Source organism: Acinonyx jubatus, chromosome C2, assembly GCF_027475565.1.
Source record: "Acinonyx jubatus isolate Ajub_Pintada_27869175 chromosome C2, VMU_Ajub_asm_v1.0, whole genome shotgun sequence".
Taxonomy (NCBI): domain Eukaryota; kingdom Metazoa; phylum Chordata; class Mammalia; order Carnivora; family Felidae; genus Acinonyx; species Acinonyx jubatus.
Genome location: NC_069384.1, coordinates 112,779,612 through 112,801,426, shown reverse-complemented (window position 1 = coordinate 112,801,426; position 21,815 = coordinate 112,779,612). Strand labels below are relative to the sequence as shown.

The 21,815-nt window shown below is 42.0% G+C and overlaps 1 protein-coding gene across 1 annotated transcript in view; it reads right to left on the bottom strand.

Moving 5' to 3' along the window:
* WWTR1 (WW domain containing transcription regulator 1) overlaps positions 1 to 21,202 on the bottom strand; it is a 134,519-nt gene extending 113,317 nt beyond the window's left edge. Inside the window, exons 1-2 of the mRNA XM_027061617.2 lie at positions 20,907 to 21,202; positions 20,047 to 20,480 (exon numbers count right to left, since the gene is read on the bottom strand). Of these exons, the coding sequence (XP_026917418.1) occupies positions 20,047 to 20,477 (431 nt within the window). The 5' untranslated portion in view covers positions 20,478 to 20,480; positions 20,907 to 21,202. The remainder of the gene's footprint in view (positions 1 to 20,046; positions 20,481 to 20,906) is intronic.
* Between the last annotated feature and the right edge of the window lie 613 nt (positions 21,203 to 21,815).

Genomic DNA, 21,815 nt, shown 5'->3' with positions numbered 1-21,815 from the left:
TCCCTTTATTATGGTCAGAAGGGGGCTCTTTTTCCACTCTTCAGAGATCTGAAAAGACAATACTATTAAATCCTGGTTCTGTGTAACCTTAAGGAGCATGTAAAGAATAAGAGATCCTAAGCTGAAACTTAAAGATATTTATAATGGATCTATGAGTTAGAATGTGACGTTCCCAAGAGAATCATTTCTTCTGCGTTTATCTGGCTAAACTTCCTTTCAAGTTTGTTTGTGGATGATGGCGATACTACTGGGAATGAACTTGAGGCTGTGTTTAAATAATTGCAACTAACTAGCTCCTCTGACATGTCTGCATTCACTATTGACACAGTTAATCTGCTTAATTACAGTTTTGTTGATATCTCAGATTCCCCTATTTACTTTGCATCCTGAAAAGTCCTTTGAAACCTAAACAATCTACTACCTCTCCAGCTCAGTTTGGAAAGGTTACAATCTTACCATTATTTAAGGGGGAGGGGTGTACTTCCAGCATTGAGTGGAATGTGGAAATAATCTGGGAATAGATAAATATACTGAATTATTCTCAGCAACTTTTGCTCTCTTGGATCATCATTGTTCAGTCTGAGGAAGTGATTTCTTAGAACTTAGAGTAAGAATGACAATTAAATACAGAGAATAAAATACATCCCAAAGTGTAATATACTTTATGTGTACTCACTATGGTGAGCACAGTATGTTCTCGATAAATATTAACTGGTTTATTGCATTGGAAAGAAGTGCTAGATGATTTAAATAATAGAGAAATAAAAAGCATTCTTTTCTTTCGACAAATATTATCTGAACTCATATTATGTGTGCCATGCATTGGCCTGGGTATTGGAGAGTTACAGGCCAGGTAAGATTTGGTTTTTGTCCTTAAGAGTTTATAGTATAAAGAACGAAAATAAAGCGTAAGCACTTTCCATTGGGGCATAAGATCAAGAGTTGTCTATTACTGCTAACACTCAAATTCAAATCAAACTTGTCCTATTAAATCTAATCCAAAAGTATCCATTTCTGTTTCTGACCACCCAGTAACATTCTGATTATTTCAAGAGCACGTTCAACATCAGCACTGATCTCAACAAACATTCCCTGGTACCAACATGTGCTGGGCATGAAGGAGAACACAACACCAGGTCCATGTTGTAAGAGCTGACATGTTAGGGAAATCAAATAAATCCATGTATTCAACAACAAGCCTTACACAACATGTTAATGGACAGTAGAAAAGATCAATTGCCAAATTACCCATACAGATCAAATTACTCTGGGGATCTGGAGTAGGAGGTGATCCCTTCTAGCTCCTTGGTCCAATGGGTGTTGGAGAGGAGATGGGGTTGGCTGACTGTTAACAGAGCAAGAGAGGGAAGGCATTCTAGGACGGTGAGAAAAATGACACACTACTCTTCATCAGCAGGTCCAAAGACAAGCCACTCTGTATGAAATGTGCAGAGGCCATGAACATAAAATAGAAAACTGGAGAGAGAAGCTCCCTTCAGGCCCGTCTATTAACATATTCCAAAAAAATCACTGCACAATGACAGACACATATGCCTGAGATGAAGGTGACCACCTGGAAAGGGATACAAGCCACAAGTAGAGTGCAGTCTAATTCCTTGACATTTGTATTTTTAAAGAGTTCAGATGAAGGGCAATGGCATTAGCATAATACTGGCTGTGGACTTTGGCTTTTTAACAAACGTCAAAAATGAGTTTCTCTTTTCTCTGTGTGTGTTTCCCTCACTCTCTTGGCTCATTTCTCTTTTCTCTTCCTTTATTTTTCTCTCTCCACCCTTTTCTGTGTAAATTAAAAAAAAAGAAAAAAGAAAAAAGAAAAAATCAATGCCACAAGTCTGTACGTTTAAATTCAGCCCACATGACATTTCCTTCAAGTTTAATTGCTTCCATACAATTTATATCCGCTAGTCACGCTAGACCCCAGAGTATTAAACATGCTCTTGTACAAAGAAGCTCTTGTCCTATAATAACCCCATAATCAAAGTGCGGGAATTATGGGTAAGGCCCAGCCGGATGATGGGCGAAACAAACAGGTTTTTAAATTCACCCAAAGCAGGCTTCGGGCAGGAAACAAATCAAAGCTAGCCACTCCAGCATCAGGCTTGAGAGCAGAAACCCCAGAGCACTGGCTCAAACAAAGATCTGGGCATCTCTTGCACGTTCACGGTATCTAAATGAAGTCAGATACTTTATCTTTGGGCCGCTATCAAGAGCCACCACACAATGCCACCCAAGGACACCTGGTTACATTCTCTCTGCTTTCAAGTCAGCCCATCCCAAAAAGTTCCATTGGCGGTCTCCAAAGGCTGCTCTTTCAAATATCTTTAAAATGAACAAATCATTCTTCTTTGTTATTCCGAGTAGACTAAAATGACCTCTTCCATCTCCCTATAAACGAGTCAGGCAGTATAGCAAAGGACACCTACAAACATCTCAAAGTCTCTTATAAACCCTATCTTTCCGGACACTTGTTCAACCTATCCCATTATCTTCCCCTCCTTAAACAAAACATTTCCCCAAAGTTCACCTTTGAAAGTTTACCACTGTACAGAGGCACTAACAGGACTCCTTGGATCTCCCTTACTCACCTAACCCACTTTGCACAGGAATTGTGCCTACTTTTCTTACAAAATCCCTTTAAGCAACATTGTTGGTCCTCCTACTTGTATTCAGATAAGTGCCTCTCCACCAGGATCAGAAGTTTTTAAAAAACAACAATTTTTAATTCCATGCAATCTCTCCTCATGTTCAAAATCCATTCAGAGCAAGAGCAAAACAATCTGAATTACTTATCAGATCCACACACTCACATATCAAAGGATTTATTAAACGTTTCTATAGTTTACCCCTTCGCCTATGTTTCCTTGTTGATTTTCTTTATTTTTAATTTTTTTTTAATGTTTATTTTTGAGAAAGAAACAAGAGCAAGCGGGGGAGGGGCAGAGAGAGGGAGACAGAATCTAAAGCAGGCCCCAGGCTCCGAGCTGTCAGCACAGAGCCCGACGCGGGACTCGAACTCACAGACCGTGAGATCATGACCTGAGCCAAAAATCACTCAACTGAGCCACCAAGGTGCCCCCTCCTTGTTGATTTTCACAGACCAATGATTTTATCTATGAATAAAGGTTAGAACCAATACAGTTTGGGTGGGATATGTTATTCTAGCCTCAGAAACTGACAGATGAAAACATTTTGCTTATTGCCAATGAACTAGTTTTGACCTATTATAATAAAAAAAAAAATCGATTCTATCACTAAAACACACTGTCATTTGACGTTTATTTATCTTTTGCACGCTACACATGTGTATTATTTATTGTAGTAGTCTAGTTCTGGACATATTCAGACCCATAATCTCTTTATGTATCAAGTCACTATACAAATCACAGAAAAAATCAGATTTTTAAAACATTCATTTAGAAGCGCATACTTACATTTTGGAAAGGAAACCTTATATTTTAATGGTATGAGATATTTATTATGCAATGTCCTTTTATCTTGTTCCACAATATGACTTTTTTGTTCTACACTTGGCAGACTTCACTCTCACTGTACAAAACAGACATTGTTTTAAAAACCCATTTGTAATACGTGTCAGTACGTATGATCTTTCACTTCAGCTGAAGCAACCCCGTGGCATCAGTTTACACCTCCATGCTCACTTGGAAGTTTATAATACTCTTTTTCAACAGCTCTGGAAACTAGACTCCAAAGAGATACATACCAATCAACCAGGATGTTTACCAAGGCCCGGAAGGACCTTGCAGAACGCTTATTAAAAACTTGTTACTGATGCTTTGCTTTAAGGGCAGTATATAAGGACAAAACACTTTCGTTAGCCACACCAGGGGCCCCCTTATCCACACACAAGGTGAGCTGGACATTCCAAGGCATGTGCAACTGGGAAATGCGTGTCCTGTAATGGTTTTCAAATAATTAACTAGGGCTGGCCAACTATTAGGTTAAATGAAAAAAGCACTGTGGCAAAACATGACTCACTTCACCACGGCTAATAATTTAAAAAGGCTGTGCTGGACCATCCCCTGAGCTGCTCACCTGACAAAGTTTCAGGCAAACGTTTCAGCAATTCTGGATCTAACCTTTAAAATCGTTTCTTGAATGTTGACACTCCAAATTATCCATAATTATTGACCCTACCATCTAATCTGATCCTAGTGTTAAATATCTGTTAATGATCACTGACTGCTCAATAGTTATTAAAATGTAAGCAACAGACAAATACAGAGAACAATGGATCCACTGTCTACCATATGGGTTAGGGCCTGTGGACCTTCACCGAGAACTCCGCTTTCCAAAGCCCAAAGCACAGCCCTTGCTATCTTAACACTTACAGAAATGCTACATCAATAAACTCAAGTTTAACTTTTTCATACTACAGATACCTAAACTTTTTTAAAAGCCAAAGTACAAAAGCAATTATATGTGTAAAACACACTAGGGTGCAGCTTAACCTTTAAGTAACTCATCCTTTCTCCGTTCCTGTGTTTCCTTCCTTCAAGTTTTTCTACAATATCTATTTATAGTTGGATTTTATGTTGAAATGCACAAAAAGACAAGTACATGTTGAATGACATAATTACTTAAGAATTCGTATTTGCCAAGAGTTCTATTTGCATAGGCTAATATTTCACACAGTACATAAAGACCCATAAAAGTAGAAACAGTTGCACTAGAGAATGTGTCCTCAGAAAACAGAAGTACTTTTATAAGCAACACTGAAGTTCACTGCTTCTTTTATGATTCTTAATCCCACCTACTAACTTTACGTGTTTATACAAATCCCAAACCAGTAACAAGGCTACCAGGTGCTCCCAAATTAGCAAAATGCAGCAGAATATAACCAAACCCAAACTGCAACTCAAACCAGTCTGATATAATCAAACATGTTCCATTTACCTTATATTGTGACAGGCCTTGGACATTTACCTGCATCAGATTTGGAATCCCCTTTGCCACGTATCAGAATCAATTCCCGCAAGTGGAGAAATAAAGATAGGAAAGATAAACGTTTATCTGAAACAACAGTTACATAATATTCTGAACCATAAATTTTTAACTGATACTCACCAAACATAATCTGCTATTTTTATGGTTGCAATTAAGTATGACACATCCCAGCAATAACAGTCCTATGCACTACAAACTGCGACAAAGGCTTTACCACAGTCAGGATCGAAGACTAATTTTCCTCGTGGCAAGTGATTATCATATCAATTAGAGTCATATTTTTACCCAAGTCTTTGAACTTATCTCGGTTAGTTATGTAACACTGATTTCTAACCTTGTTTTAACAGGCTGTTTGAATAAGCAAATGTGTGGTCTTCCCATATAGCACGGGATCTGTACAGTGAGAGAAACATGCTCCTTAGCAGGGACACTGTAAGAGTCCTGTAGAGTTTATGAGAATTTGTGGGATGCCCCTTACCTAATTGAGATATTTGTTTTCTTCATTTTTCCCTCTTCAAAAACTACTATAGAGTTAGTACCCCAGGCCCCATCCCTTGCCCTACCCTGGGGAAAAAGGAAGCCTCGGTGGAAAAACCATTCACTGAACATCTTTCAGTTCTCATCTTCCTAGATGTCTAAGAAACATGACACAGAATTAACCGTTCCTTTTTCTTGAAAGATAATTTCTTCCCTGGATTTTCTGCACTATTTTCTGCATTTCTGCCAACCTCTCTGGCTGGCTGTCTTTGTACCGAGTCAACCTGGACTTTTCTTCTCACCTGTTCAATCTGTAACCTCTCTCGGAGGGATCTCATCCACACCTAGACTAGAATAATTATATAAAAACTGTAATATATAATACATAATATAATTAGAGAGAGAGAGGTCTGAAAATACACATGTATCTCCCTTGGATATCTTAAATTCACCTCAAACTCAAGATTTTAATATTTTCCTCAGCCTCTTCTGAACTTACCGACTGCTTGTTACAATAAGGGCACCTCCATTCATGCCATGTGCAGCCAGCAACCCGCAAATCTTCCTTCTTGCCTCTTTTCCTCACTACCCTTATTTAATCCAACACCAAAGCCTGTCAAATTACCTCCTTAATATCCCTTACACGATTTCACTATCGCTCAAATGAGGCCACTTCTTCCCTTTGTTAGAACCACCAGAGCAACTTCCCAGTGACTAAATCACTTGTATGAGTACCTTCATTCTAGAGTGGAAGACTATTCAAGTCACTGCTCCTGAACTCTCAAACTGCAGTCAGAATGTCTACCCCCATTTCATCCCAGGAGGACCCACAGCAGAAAGCGTTTGAAAACCTGATCGGTTTTGGAGCACCAAGGACACCGACTTCCAGAACCACACAAAGCTAAATCCCAGGCTCTGAACCACAGCAACCCCAAGCTTTTCACCCTGAGACCTCTCCATCAGGCATTACATCTAGTTCTCCATAATTTAATCCATATCTACACTCAGTCCCGAGGTTACATAAGGGTCGACAAGGAACAAGAAGCACCTAAGCTGTGCTTCCCCAAAACAACCAACCGCTGCCATTGTAAATGAAGTTGTGTCATGCATAATAAAATCCCCGGAAGACGCACACGCAATTGTGAATAGTGGTCACAGCTGAAGAGTAAAACCAGTGGGTGTACTTTTACTTTTCACTTTATAGCCTTCAGTTCTGCTTAATACTATTGCTTTGGGGAAAAGCCAGCTTTTAAAAATAAACCTAAAAGAAAAATCAAGTCAGTAAGAATTATGTCTGTTCATTTGAAGTACGTTTATCGTTTGCTCGCATTTTCTTTTTGATGGGTTATATCAATTGCTTCTTCAAACCCTGAACTCTAGGCCACAAAATGCTTTTCATGGACAAACTGTTAAGAAAGACAAATATTCAGTATCTTACTGTTTGCAGAAAAGCCACCACAAAGCAATACATATTCTTACTAAATAATCCAGCACATGTACTCCTCTCATCACCACGTTTTGTACTGGGTCCGTAGCTGACAACGCTTGCAGGTAGAGTAGTCACAAGAAAGAGCAGGATTTGGGTTTACCTACAGTGTTCAGAACTGAAGTATATACCAAAGCGTATTTTTAAAACAATGAGCATAGGGGCCACAAAGACATAAAATATATTATGTACTAGAAAATAGATGGTATACATCCTTTCTGCCACAGAATTTGTCTTCATATTAAGACTCAATATTCAGGGGCACCTGGGTCGCTCAGTCCATTGAGTGTCTGACTTTGGATCGGGTCATAATGTCATGGTTCACAGGTTCGAGCCCCATGTCAGGCTCAGTGCTGACTGCTCAGAGCCTGGAGTCTGCTTCAGATTCTGTGTCTCCATCTCTCTCTGCTTCGTTCGTGCTGTCTCTCTCTCTCAAAAATAAACATTAAAAAAAAAATGTTTTTTTAAAAAGGTTCGATATTCAATCTTTGATTATTTTTGTTAAATTAACGAGAGGTATAATGAATTGACTATTTGGTTGATACATAAAAGGTAGTTCGTTTTAAGGATGGATGGAAAAATAAAATGATAAGTACATAAATGGATGGATGGATGAAGACAAAAAGGAAAAAATTAAAAGATGCGGATCAGCACCTTTCAAACGATCTGTGGAAAAAGATCAGTGTTTTTCTATTTTCAATCTGTCAAGACTAACTAGTATGTGGTCCTATTGTGAGCGCCTTGTGTATAGCTTGGGCCACATGTGACTCATCACACAAACTTGGCACACCCAAACTACTGCTGTTCCATTAGACAATCCCACTGATCACGTGCTCAGATATCACAGCAGTATCATTTTGTTATACAAGTTTCTAAACACTCTGGACTTCTGTATCTAGCCTGTCCTGGGCCAGTTACATACATCTGCACACGAGTGTCAGTTCCCCAACCACCCTTTGAGGAGCACAGATACTTGATCAGCCACTTCAGGCTGCCATGCCATTCATTCTGATTGGTTGGGCATCCATCTAACTGGCCAGTGCATCTGCCAGACCATGTATGTTCCTTGTATAAGAAGGGTGGGTGTAATGATTAATAGTTAGGATAGTGGATGATAGATCAATTAGATAACAGACAAGCTAAGTAGGTCATAAATTAGACAGGAGCCAGACTGCCGCTCTTTGCATAAAGAGTATCTCTGGATGAAGTGTAAATAAACAATGGTTCTCTCTAAACCAGGGATCCGGGGAAGATCGGAAGAATTTATTTTTCCATTTTCATTCCTCCAGTAGTGTTTGGGCCTATGTTATTTTTAAAATTAAAAAGAGAAAATCAGAAACAATCTAAATGTCCATCAATAAGGTATCAGTTAAAACAAATTGTACTACATCCGTACAATGGAATACTATGTGGTCCTTAAAGAAATAAAATAGAGTAACCATTTATGTACCGAAGAATAAATACCAAGATCTACCAAGTGAAAAAAGGTGCAGGTGAGCGTGTACAGTACATTACTATTTGCACCATACTGAAAATAGTCTAAGTGGACATATATATATACACACATGCTTATACCCACATAGAGTTTCTCTGGAAAGACAAAAGAAACCCGTGCTCTAGAGAAGGGACCAGAGGACTGGGGGAGGGTGAGACTTCTCACAGTATATGTTTTGGTACTGAATGCTTTTTTTTTTCTTTTTTTTGGTACTGAATTCTTTATCATTTACATGTATCTATTACCTATTTCAAAACTTTTGTTTTAAAGAAGTCATCTGAAAACATTTACACATGATTCAGTGTAGTGACTCAGCATGAAAAGGCTCTCAGTAGGCTTTACTAAGAGTTTAGGAAGGATGTGCCTGAGAGGAAGGCCCCCAGCTGCTCCATCCAGGCATCCTCAAGGGACCAGGGCCTAGCTGGGCTTCGGTGGGATAACTGTGCTACAAGAATCTCAATTTTCCTGTGCCCACTTGATCAGCCTCAGAGAAAGTGAGAAATTATCCAAAACCACAAGAGAGTATTCCAGGAGCAGCCAGACCCACAAGCTATTCAATTATAAGCAGAAATGGCAGATTCAGTGGGGGTGGGCCTGAGTCTAGGGTAGCCTCATAGCCTACTAACTTGGAAAGCAAAGATCACACACTACTGTGGCACAGCACAAACTAAATTGAGTAGATGGCTGATGGATACGTCTATGGATGGTCAGATGAACGGATGAACTTAATGAAAGGCTCTACTGACTCTTTTAAATCAGTATAAAATCCTTAGTTCCTCAAACAACTGGGAAGATCTCAACACAGGAGATAATGGTGGGGTCTTATGCTACATTTAGATAAAGCTAGGATTCGAGTATCTCAAAATTAGGGGATGAGAAAATTGACATTTACTAGCAAAAAGTCAATGTGCTCAATCTAGCTGAGTGAGGTTCCAAAGTCTCAATGGGATGTACAGTCATCCACCAACCATCACTTACCTTTTAAACCAAGTCAGGCCAGACTTTTCTTGGTCTAAAAACACACCCTTGGCATTTCTGCCCCTGAACTTCTCTTCCTACCTCCTCTTTCCTAGAAGGCCTCTTTGCTCACCTACCCACTTTCTTCCCATTTTTCAAGGCCCACTCAACCACCTTTACAGACTTCTCTGAAGACCCTCTCTTCATTCGTCTTCCTCTCCGCTGCATCATACTATGAGGAACTATGATTCTAAACTTTCGGTCCAAGGGGCACGGACAAGATGAAATTACACTCCTGAGCATGGTAGATTCCCATGAGGAATGCTAGTGTACAAGCTTGCAATGCAAATGGTCAGAAGAAAGCATTAAAGGATCCCCTCCTTATCAAGCACCCACCTATTTGATGGGCACTGTGCTCAAGTTATACAATGACAGGCAAGACAAATATCAATCCTGCCCTCACAGAGGTTATAGTGTAGTGAAAAAGAGAAACAATTAAATGGAAACATGGCAGTAGTTTTACGGCTAGAGAGACACAGGGCTATGGGAGAACAATAGCCAGAGGATCTAAACTAGTGTGTTGGGGAGGGCAGGCAGGGACACCTGGGTGGCTCAGTCAGTTAAGCCTTGGACTTCGGCTCAGGTCATGATCTCACGGTTCATGAGTACAAGCCCTGCATTGGGCTCTCTGCTGTCAGCACAGAGCCCACTTTGGAACCTCTATCTTCCTCTCTCTGCCCCACCCCCATACACGTGTGTGTGTGTGTGTGTGTGTGTGTGTGTGTGTGTGTGTGTTCTCTCTCTCTGTCTCTCTCTCTCTCTCTCAAAAAGAAATAAACATTTAAACAAATAAACTAGCGTGAAAGGCTGTGAGTCCGGGAAAAACCTCCTGCAGGAGTAGCATCGAAGCTGATGCCTGAAGGTAGCATAGGAGTCAACCAGGCAAAAAGCAGGAAAATAATGTTCCAGGCACAGGTAATAGATGATGCCAAGTTCCTACGGCCAAAGGGAGGGCAGCCAATGAGAGAACTAGGAGACGTTCAGCACGGCTGCAAGTTTCAGACCTGTAACCATAATAGAAACGATTGCCCTATTATGACACACCTCCCAAGAGCTTCCACCACACGGAGAGCAGCTGCTCAAGGCTCTATCCCCACATAGGTCAGGAGGCAGCTCTTTAGCCTGGTTTCGTCTGTGTTCTCCTTGTCTCCCCAGCTAGACTGTCAGCTGCCTGAGGTCAGAAAACGTGCCACATATTTCTCCCCTTACAGCATACCGCAAGGAGCTAACACACAACAGAAGTTCAGTGATTTTTCATTGTCGATGCTGAAAAACAGCCAAAGATCCTTTCAGTGGCATGAAGGAAATGTCTTTGGAGATGGCACCCCCACCGCCCTCTCTACTGGGAACAATAACAGTCATAAACTTTCAGCCGTGCTTACTATGCCAGCCACAGCATGAAGCACTTTACATATATTTCCCAACTGCACTTCATCCAATACTGCCAAGAAGTGAATATCATTTCTTCCTTTCGTATTTATCATCTGCTGTGCCAGGATGGAACATTAAATAAAAGCTAGAAGTTCAGGAAGGAGTGCATGCAAATAAAGAATAAGCTGAAGGAAATTTCGTGTGACCTAAGGATCTGCCATAATCCTACTTCTTATCCTGAGGCGATATGGAGAATTCTCAGTGAAGATTCTAGGAATTACTGTGTCAGTTCATCTCTAAAGAAAATAACCCAGGGGCGCCTGGCCAGCTCAGTGGGTTAAGCGGCCAACTTCAGCTCAGGTCATTATCTCACAGTCTGTGGGTTCGAGCCCCGCATTGGGTTCTGTGCTGATAGCTCAGAGCCTGGAGCCTGCTTTGGATTCTGTGTCTCCCTCTCTCTCTGCCCCTCCCTCGGCTCACGCTCTGTCTCCCTCTCTCTCTCTCTCTCTCTCTCTCAAAAATGAATAAACATTTAAAAAAAAATTTTTTTAACAAAAAGAAAGAATATAACCCAAAACAAGAAAAACAAGCAGTTCTAAAGGAGCATCCATTTAGTAACATAAGCTCCAGGCTTCAGTTACTGAGCTATGGCTAAGAGATTTCCCCACACCCTACCACACCTACCCAAATCTACGACTCCATCTTTTTTTTTTTTCTTTAAAGATTTTATTTTTAAGTAATCTCTACATCTAACTTGGGGCTCAAACTCGCAACCCTGAGATCAAGAGCTGCATGCTCCACTAAGCTAGCCAGGCACCTGGCTTCACACACTTCTCTGCTTCCGTTCTCCTCCACCATTTTTATAACTCCCCCTCCCCAATTTAAAAAGAAATATGTAGGCCATTTAGAACATACAGAAAGGTAGAAAGTAAACAAGAAAAATCATCCATCATTCCAGAAAGGACCACTGTAAAATAAACATGTTGGTATCTATTCTCCTAGTGGACACACACACACATACCTTTGAAAGTAAAATCAGGATTATATTACCACAATGTACTGTATTTGTTGGTTTTCTCGTGTCATATCCCACTTGTCTGATATTTAGGACTGCTTTCCAAGCATTAATAATTAACCATTACAAGACATAAAAATGAAAATATAATACATATCCACAAAGCACACTGGAAAACAAAACACTGTAACTTGATTCAAATATGACACTCTCAACTATGAAAGTAATGAAAGTCACAAAAAAGGTTTCCCAGAGTATAGTCTGTAAAACATTCCTGAGCGGATGGCAGTAGATGATACTTGGAATAAAAATGTTCAAATCACAGGAGTTTGTGAAATACTGACTTAAACAAAAACAAACTGGTTTTTTGATAAGTGACTTTGGAGTCCTTAATGTACACTGTAAAATTCCAAGAGAGGGATAGAGTATGCGACATATCCCAAACTTATTGGTCCAGGAAATCCCATGTTCACAAAGCATCTGAATGGACTAGGGTTCCAAAGAACACACTTTGGAAAACACTCCTCTACTGATATTTCAATGCACTAAAACATGCACAGTCCCCCTCAGACCAGTGGAAGGGCCATCCTCTCAGAATCTGCCCTTCTTTAGGAAGCCAATTACTTCAGTCCTCAGCCTTCCAAACCACCTTTCAAAAAAAAAAAAAAAAAAAAATATATATATATATATATATATATATATATATCCTTTGGCTTGGTTGATTCTTTTACTTCTATCACCCTTTCCTGTGGTTAGATACATCATTGAAGGAGGAAGGGAAAGGAGGAAATGATATATAAGGCTGTAATTCCTACAAGTCTTTTTTTTTTAATGTTTATTTATTTTTGAGAGAGAGAGAGTGTGGGAGGGAGGTTGTGGGGGGGGGGGAGGTGAAGAGAGGAGACGCAGAATCTGAAGCAGGCTCCAGGCTCTGAGCTGTCAGCACAGAGCCTGACAGGGGGCTTGAACTCAGCAACCATGAGATCATGACTTGAACAGATGTTGGCCGCTTAACCGACTGAGCCAGCCAGGCGTCCCTACAATTCCTACAAGTCTTAAGTCAACAGGTCAACAAACAAAAACTAAGACTCAGTACTGCCTCAAACCTCTACAGCAATTTCTCTCTCATCAATCTCTGCAATTATAAAGGCAATGAGAAGCAACCTGTTTTTTTTTTTCCTTGAAACTACTTTAACATTATTTAATGAACCCTTTTAACAAGCCCTTCAAGTGTACCTGGATCCAGACATCAATTAGGTCACCCGCCCTCCCTGTCACATCTCTGTTCCCTGTAAAGTGATATGCATTTAATAATGGTGGAAAACTTGATAAGAATAAAATATAAGTAGGCACTGTAGTTATATTATCCATTGCTGGTTTGTTTTTCTCAACACCTCTCTCTCCAGCACCAAGAACTCCAAATTTGACCACCCAGACTGAGTTCAGAAACAAACTCTAATGCTCCATCCACCACTCTAGTTATCTGGTCACCAAGGACACCTAACTATAGGGTCTAATTATGGGCACCTAATTGGCATGAGGCATCATGGTGCAGGGGCATACAGGTTTTAGAATCACACAATTCTAATCCCATCCCTGCCACTCACCTGATATGTGACCCTGGGCCATTTACTCAACTTCACTGAGCCTCAGTTTCCTCAAAAACAAAATGAGGTAGTAATATGTACCTATTCACAGGGTCACTGTGAGGGTTAACAAAAAGTATATACGTGAAAGCACCTAGGATTATGAGAAAAAAGTTTCTACACACACGTTGTGAGTGTGCTCCACAGGGGATTCTGATGTTGTGTCTCTGGAAAGCATGGACTCAACTCCCTGCCTTGTCTGGCACAGAGCAGTCCGTCGAATGTCACTTACCTCCCCTCCTCTTCTCTCTCCACTTCTTGATCCCTCCGCCACTCACATCTCCCACCTTACACACAAAATGGCCCAAGTGGTAGCCATGAGCCAGATTCCAAAAAAAATGAAAAGTAGACCCTCCTCAGAAGGGACTGGGTATCCTCTACCCAAGACGCTAAAGTAAAAGGGTACCCACGGTGGACATTCCCATTTAGGTTTCTTAACAGGAAAACTGACTCCGTCTTATTTTAAATTTACAAACTTGACTTGCAATTCCAGATCTAGGTTGTCGTCCACAGCCGTAACTATAACCAAGAGTCACAACCAGCTTAACCTATTGCCAAAGTTTCTGCATCTGATTTTGACCAGGTAGAGAGTGCATGTGTGTGGAGAGAGAGGAAATGGGAGGCAAGAACAAACTTGTCCTGAAAGCCTGCTAGATGCCAGACACTTCAAATATGTTATTTTATCTAGTCTTTCAAAATACCACGAAATAGGTATTACTATTACTAATAGGTATTTTACACACAAGGAAACTGAGGCAGCTGGCAATATTTTTTTAAGGACAAAAGGCCCTTCATGAAAACTACATTATACTGCCATCCAAAGGTAAACAGAAAAAAACAAGCCAGAGTCAGTTCTTTTTTTTTCCTATAATTTTTTTTTAACATTTATTCAATTTTTGAGAGACAGAGAGAGACAGCACGAGGGGCAGAGAGAGAGGGAGACAAACTGTGAGATCATGACCTGAGCCAAAGTCGGACACTTAACCGACTGAGACACCCAGGTGCCCCCAGAGTCAGTTCTTCTTTAAAAAAATAAATTTAGGGGCACACACACAGTTGATGAGTTTGAGTCCCACATCAGGCTCTGTGGTGACAGCTCAGAGCCTGGAGCCTGCTTTAGACTCTGTGTCTCCTGCTCTTTCTGTCCCTCCCTGCTCATGCTCTCTTTCAAAAATAAAACTAAATTAAATTTTAAAAGAAAGAAAGAAAGAAAGAAAGAAAGAAAGAAAGAAAGAAAGAAAGAAAGGAAGGAAGGAAGGAAAGGAAGAAAAGAAAGAAAGAAAGAAAGAAAGAAAGAAAGAAAGAAAGAAAGAAAGAAAGAAAGAAAGAAAGAGAAATTTAAAACAAGTTGTTTTTTTAAGTTTGCTTATTCATGTTGGGGGGCGGGGTGAGAGAGAGAATAACAAACACGGATCACAATGTAAGCACAGAGCCTGACACGGGACTGGATCCCACGAAATGTGAGATGGTCACCTGAGCCAAAATCAAGAGTCGGGTGCTTAACTGACTAAGCAACCCGGGCACCCTTAAAACAAATTTTTAAATAAATATTTTTGATTAAAAAGGATTTGAGGGGCTCCTGGGTCTCAGTCGATTGAGCCTCCGACTTCAGCTCAGGTCATGATCTCACAGCTCGTGAGTTCGAGCCCCGAATCACACTCTGTGCTGAGGGCTCAGAGCCTGGAGCCTGCTTCGGATTCTGTGTCTCCCTCTCTCTCTGCCCCTAACCTGCTCACAGTCTGTCTCTGTCTCTCTCAAAAATAAATAAACATTTAAAAAAAAAAAAAAAGGATTTGAAAATGTTACCTCCCACAAATATATAGTTTTTTAATGTTTACTTAATTTTTTGAGAGAGAGAGACACAGAGTGTGAGCAGAAGAGGGTCAGAAAGAGAGCGAGACACAGAATCCGAAGCAGGCTCCAAGCTCTGAGCTGTTAGCGCAGTGCCTGATGCGGGGCTCGAATTCAGGAATGGTGAGATCAGACCTGAGCCCAAGTTGGACGCTTAACCGACTGAGCCACCCAGGCACCCCTAGTAAGTTACTCAAGCATGTACTCCAGCAAAATGAGGGCATAAACCAACAAAGAGGAGGACATGAGAAAAGGAAATACTACTTTCAGCCACAGAGAGAAGAAAAGAGAAGTCCCAAGATGACAGCTCTGTTGTAAGCCTAGAGAACAATCAGAATCCAGAATGGCACAGAAAGGTAAAAGAATCTGGGCATAAAAGCTTAGGGAAACAAGACTTGATAGAACTGATGGGATTTAGAACCTAAAAAATTTTGAGAGGCAAATAATATATAAATATATAAAAAGGCAATTAGAACTACTTGAAACAATGTTTAAGAAAGTGAAGGTCCAATTATGAAGAAACTAAAAGGTGATACAAATTTAAACAAGTGATGAAGAGTTTGATGAAAAGAAAGAATCCATTTGACCTTGGTGCTTCACATGTTCTCCTGTGACTGGCCAGGAATCCTGACACCAGACCCAATGTAACAAGTCTAACATTTAATCTTAATATAAAAGGCATTTAAATTATATTTACAGAAATGTACTAATGTAAATGTCTCTAGATTTTCAACTTTAATAATAATTTATGAATAAAAAGGTCAATTTAAGAGCAAAGCACAAAACTTTTATTGATTATGGGTTCAGGGCTTTGGGCTATTGAGGTGTGATCACAAAAAGAGAATGGTAGAACAGGTATCTCCCCAAACCTTCTTGACTTACATAATGGGGAGTCAAGAAACACTGTCAAAAATTGACAAAAAATAACAAAGGTGATCTAACAAACTAAAAACAATATAAATATCAAATTTAGGAGAGGAAAAAAATAGTTTAAGAAGCTAAATTCTCATTTTCAATCAGAAGTTAAAAGCTGATGATAAATCAAAAAAATTGTGATAAAAGCACATCAGGGTTAAAGAGGTAACAATCTAAGAATTAAGTACAGAAACAGTTAAAAAAAAAAAAACTAAAAGGCTCCTTCTGTGAGCCTTGAGGTGAAGGAAACCATTGTTTTTCAACAAAAGTCCTTCTGTACTATTGGATTTGTTACCAAGTGCATAGATCACTTTGACAAAAATAATTTTCTATGACACGTTTCAGAAAAGGCAAAACACTAAAATTATTACTAAAAATTGGGAGTGGCAGGCAAATGCTATAATTGAAATTGTATTTAAGAGCGAGGGTAAAATATTTTTTCCTATAGAATGTTATTCAAATAAAAATTTTTCTGTAAGAAGGTAGTTCAACTGAAGCCAAATTTTTTTCTTCTTTGTAATCCTCTACTTTCCGGTTTATGTGTAATAAACATGTATCGCATTTATAACCAGAACTTTTTTTAATTTTTAATGTGATCAGTGGTCAAAGTCAGTGTGCCTGGTGGCTAAGAGCCCAACACCTACACCCCCCAGGCCTGACTTATGAGCTTAGAAGACAGTGGGAACAGTGCAGCCATTTTTAGAGGCTGTGTGTTTTAACATCAACATCTCCACTTTTACATGTGGCCCTAAAGAAACAACACAGGAAAGGTGTGACAGCTCAGGGAAGGTCCCCTTTAAGAGATAACAGAAAGTCATTGCATCATATACCTAGGAACAATCTTACCTAAGTAAATGACAAAAAGCTTTTTAAAGCTTCTTAAAGTCCAGGCTTTGTTTCCCATAAAGCTCATTGTTCAGCAGGGGAAGTGAAATGGGGGATAAAGGTGGGAGTGAGGAAAATGGAAAACTGCTCTGTAAGTAGAGGTCAACAGATCCAGTCCAGAGTCTGCCATTAAATAACCACGTGACTTTTCCAAAGTCATATGGTCACTTTCTAGCCAAAAAACAAAACAAAACAAAACAAAACAAAAAAACCTGGCCCTTATTATATCTAAATACTTTAATTTCTCATTTATAAAGGCGCTCTCTCTCTCAACTGATATAATCAATAATAGGATGTTATTGGTAGCCCCATCTCATGGATGATGGAGCAAAACAGACTTTATGAAAATTCAGGGTCAGTTGTCACCGTTTTTCAAGCTTCTATTTAATCCGTCAAAATACGTTGCCTTTGGAGGCTACATAACAAAGTATGACATACAACATTTTAATGTACTCCATTGTTAAACACAGCCCCCCCGCCCCCCAAATTCAGAGAATTCCTGGCAGATTTCTTATCTTGAAAGACAATAGTCATGATGACTTAATTTCTTAAATTCCCTTAGCTACCTGGCCAAATAGTTTCCAGGGGCCATATCAAATCACGCTAACCTATTCCCTCCACATTTTTTCAGCTGTAGTCTTCACTGACTATCCAAAGTGAAATGGAGATATGTTCCGCTTTGGGCTGTGAAGTGGCTGTAGTTGTGGTGGATGGACAAATGAATCAGAGGCAACTTTCTCTAAACCCAAAGCTAACTTCCATTTTTGCCCTAGTTTCAATCATTCAAAACGTGTGCATAAATTTTTTTGCTCTTTGGGGGGCTCTTTTTTACCTGGCTTTCCTCAGATATTAGGCAAGCCTAGCTCTTACTTCACATATTTAATAACCACAGTTATACTGATCATGTATTATATATTTGTGGTGTGCATATTTATAAACACAGCTAAAAAGTCATTTGAGACCAAAAAAGATCCCCCTAAATTACTGTAAATTATCGCAACTTTTTCTATTTGTATTTATTACTAAACCCATTTCTATAAAAGTCACAATAAATATGCAAAGCTGCATTTACCTAAGTAAACTTAATATAATATTATTTTAGAGCTTTATGTACCATAGAAATTAAGGTCATCCTTTAGAACAATACCATCACATTTAGAAAAATGTCATGTTATTACATCACATACTTGAATTCCACCAGCCATTCAGAAGCCAAAGCATTGAGTACATGTCCACACTAACACTCAAAGACTGGGAGGAGGCCAGATGTGGAACAAAATGCCCATCAAGTCTGTTTCAGGACAAGTGCTTCTCAGCATCACACCAACCCCAGAAACAAAATTAAGAACTCCTCCTTGCACAAGATGTCAACAGGTTTGGGATGGGGAAGAATTGGTCACCAGGATGAGCCAAAGACTCGGCTATACTAAACTGCATCCACTACTGTATATTTGTTATCAGTGCCAACTGACAGCAATCAAAGTATCAAATGTGAACACCAAAGAAAGGCTTGATTATATATTTTTTAAATAGCACATAATGTCTTAGCATAACTTTTAAACTGAGGCTTCTCCATCAAATATGGGCTTTAAAATAAACTCTAAGGGGGTGCCTAAGTGCCTCAGTTGGTTAAGCGTCTAACTTCGGCTCAGGTCATGATCTCACGGTTTGTGGGTTCGAGACCCCGCGTCGAGCTCTGTGCTAACAGCTCAGAGCCTGGAGCCTGCTTTGGAGTCTGTGTCTCCCTCGCGGTCTCTGTCCCTCCTCTGCCTGAGCTCTCTCTCTCTCTCAAAAATGAATAAACGTTAAAAAAAATTAATAATAAAATAATAAAATAAAATAAATAAAAGCTAAGGCAAGTTCTAAGACGAGGAGTTTCCCTCCACGGCAGAGAACTGCCCACCAGTGCAAGGCAATCATGAATCAAGTGGACCAGCTGGCACAACCTCCATCTAGACCATCAATAGCCTGACCCACCCCCCACCCTTGACCTCACTGGTTACATTTCAAGTTCCAACTTGATTTCTCTTCTGTAATAGAATTATCTTAGGGTACCATAATTGAAACAATCTTCATGTCTGTGAATGTATTTTCCTGTACAGTCTAATTTGAATCTAATGTAAAAGTCATTACATCAAAAAGCCCTAACAATGTGGAAGGAAAGAAGAATGACAAAACAGGCTCCTGATTCGATGGTATTTTAGGTTACTAAGTGCGACACAATAAAACTCCTGACCCAATTTCCACACAATTGATTTTCCAGCCCACAACTACTTCACCACCGAGTTGCTCATTACATCACTGTGCTGTGTGGTCATTACATCACTCAGCTGGGAGCAATAAGGCCTATCAGGCAGTGTTCGCTTCTCTAGCTTGCTTTTCCCAAGAATGGAGAGACTGCAGACCACCTACACTCCCAAAAGTCCCCCTCTTTCCCAAGCCTCAGAAATTTTCTCGAATTTATTTCCGTGTCACATCCCAATGGACCAGGCTTGGGGGCATCTGACTTGGAGTGGACAGGTAAGGGTGTAAGGGTTTGTGCCCAGAAGTCTATATCAATATTCCAGATTCAGGGAAACCTATGTGTTTCAGGAGAATCACTCCAAAACTTTTTTTTTTTTTTCTCCTCTTACCTCTATGAGTTTCCAGGTCTGCAATCTCTTGGGACTTCCAGGACCCCGGAAGAACCTTTCCAGACTCTCTACTTCTGATTCTTTACCATTCCAACACCCAGAGACTCACTCCCTATTTCCAGTTTCCCTTATCTTTCGGAAAGAAACGTGTAAGGGCACACAGACAGAACACACACACACACACACACACACACACGCAACGCACACCAACAAGCATGCGCACCCTGGGCACCGAGACTCTGTGCCCCCCTGGCTTCAAGCTGACTTACTTGAGGAAGTACCTCTGGCCAGTGGCCGTGAAGGTCATCTCCCAGCCCGGGGGCAGCGGCAGCTCGTCGGTCACATCGTAGGACTGCTGGCGGAGGTGCGCATGTTGCTGCGCTGGACTGCCTGCAGCCCCGGCGCCGGTGCCCAGCTGCAGGGACGCGGGCGACGAGTGCGAGCGGACGTGCTGGGCGCCGCTGGCTAGCCGGGGCCCAGGGTGGCCGCCGGACGAGTCGGTGCTCGATTGGCGCGAATGCGAGCCAGAGTCAGGCTCCTTGAAGAACGACTCGGGCAGGATCTTCTTCCGCCACGAGCTGGGCTTGGGGTTCATGACCGAGTTGAAGAGAGCTTCGAGGTCCGTGTCTAGGTCCTGCGTGACGTGGATCACTTGCTGCCCGGGTGGCGGGAGCGGAGGGGGCACCGAGGCCGGATTCATCTTCTGCAAGGAGAAAGGAGGGCAGATCAGCCTTTCATTTAAAGTCGGAGGAAGGGGTTCGGGAGCAGAATAGAAACAAAAGAAAAAGTGGAAACAGATAGGTGTCCGCCTCAAAATCCCAGACACTCAGCGGTAAGGCCAGCCGGATGGGGGAGGGGTCCCTCCAAGGCTGGAGAATTATGCAACTTTCTTGAAGCAAATAAGTTGCCGGGAGGAGGAGAAGAAGGAAAGGCGGGGGAGGGGGAGTAACTGCACTCAGGAGGTTGCTGCACTGCTGGTGGCAAAGGACAGGTCGCAACTTTCCCCGGCAGGCAGCCCCCCAAAGTTTAAACCCAAACCAGCTCCACGATGTCTCGACGCCGGAAGCCCAAGGAGCCCCGGCACCCCGGGGTGGAGCGGGGTGAGCGGGCGCGCTCCAGCGGGCTCTACCTGGGCGCGCAGCGAAGCCGAGTCTGGGCGTGCGGCAGCCGCCGTCCCGCCCGAACTCGCCGTCGGGCCTCAGTCGCTCGGGTGCGTCCCGAGCTCGCAGGGATGTAGCTGGGGCCGGGCTGGCAAATCCCGACTCGGAGCCTGGCAGCCGAGGGACTTCGGCTCTCACATCCCCCGAACTGGCCTCAGGCGTTCGCGCCCCGCGAGAAGGAGGCGGAGGAGAAGCAGACAGCGCGGCCGCCGCGGCTCCCGGACTGTCCCATAAACAAAGTTTGGAGCGAACTCCCACTCTCAGAAAAGAGGCGGGCCCGAAAGTTGAGCTGTTGAATTATGCATGACCTTCAAGTCCTGAGCCTGCCTGCCTCCTCTCGTCCCTCCCCTTCCTTCTCCTCCAACATCTCCTCCCCCACCCGGCTCCAGAAACCCCTGGGCGTGTTAGGTACTTTGCTGGGTAAGAGGAGACCGGTGCCCCCCACCCACTCCTCCCGGGCGCGCGGACCTCTCCCGCGGAGCCCTGGACCTGCATTCCTTTGAGTTTACTACGGACTTAGGGCGGGATCAAAGGGAAAGTGGCCTGCGCCTGTTTAATCAAGGACTTGTGGACCGAAACTAAGGCTGGGGGCGGCAGAGGGCACGCGAGTGAGCGGCCCAGGCCGAGGAAGGGCCGGTCCTGGGTGCCGCGCCCTCCCTTCCTGCGCCGCGGAGAGGCCTGGAGCGCGCAGAGCGCCGCACTGATCCGAGATTCTGCCTTAGGGCGGGCTCGGGTGCGCCCTGGCGCGGGGAGACAAGGCCAGCCTTTCCACGGGAGTCTGCTTAGCGCTTGTGACCATATTTGGTCTGGCGAGGAGGCATCTTGGCTGTTTGGCTTGCAGTTGTCTGCTAAAGCGCAGACGGTGCCCAGAAAGTGCC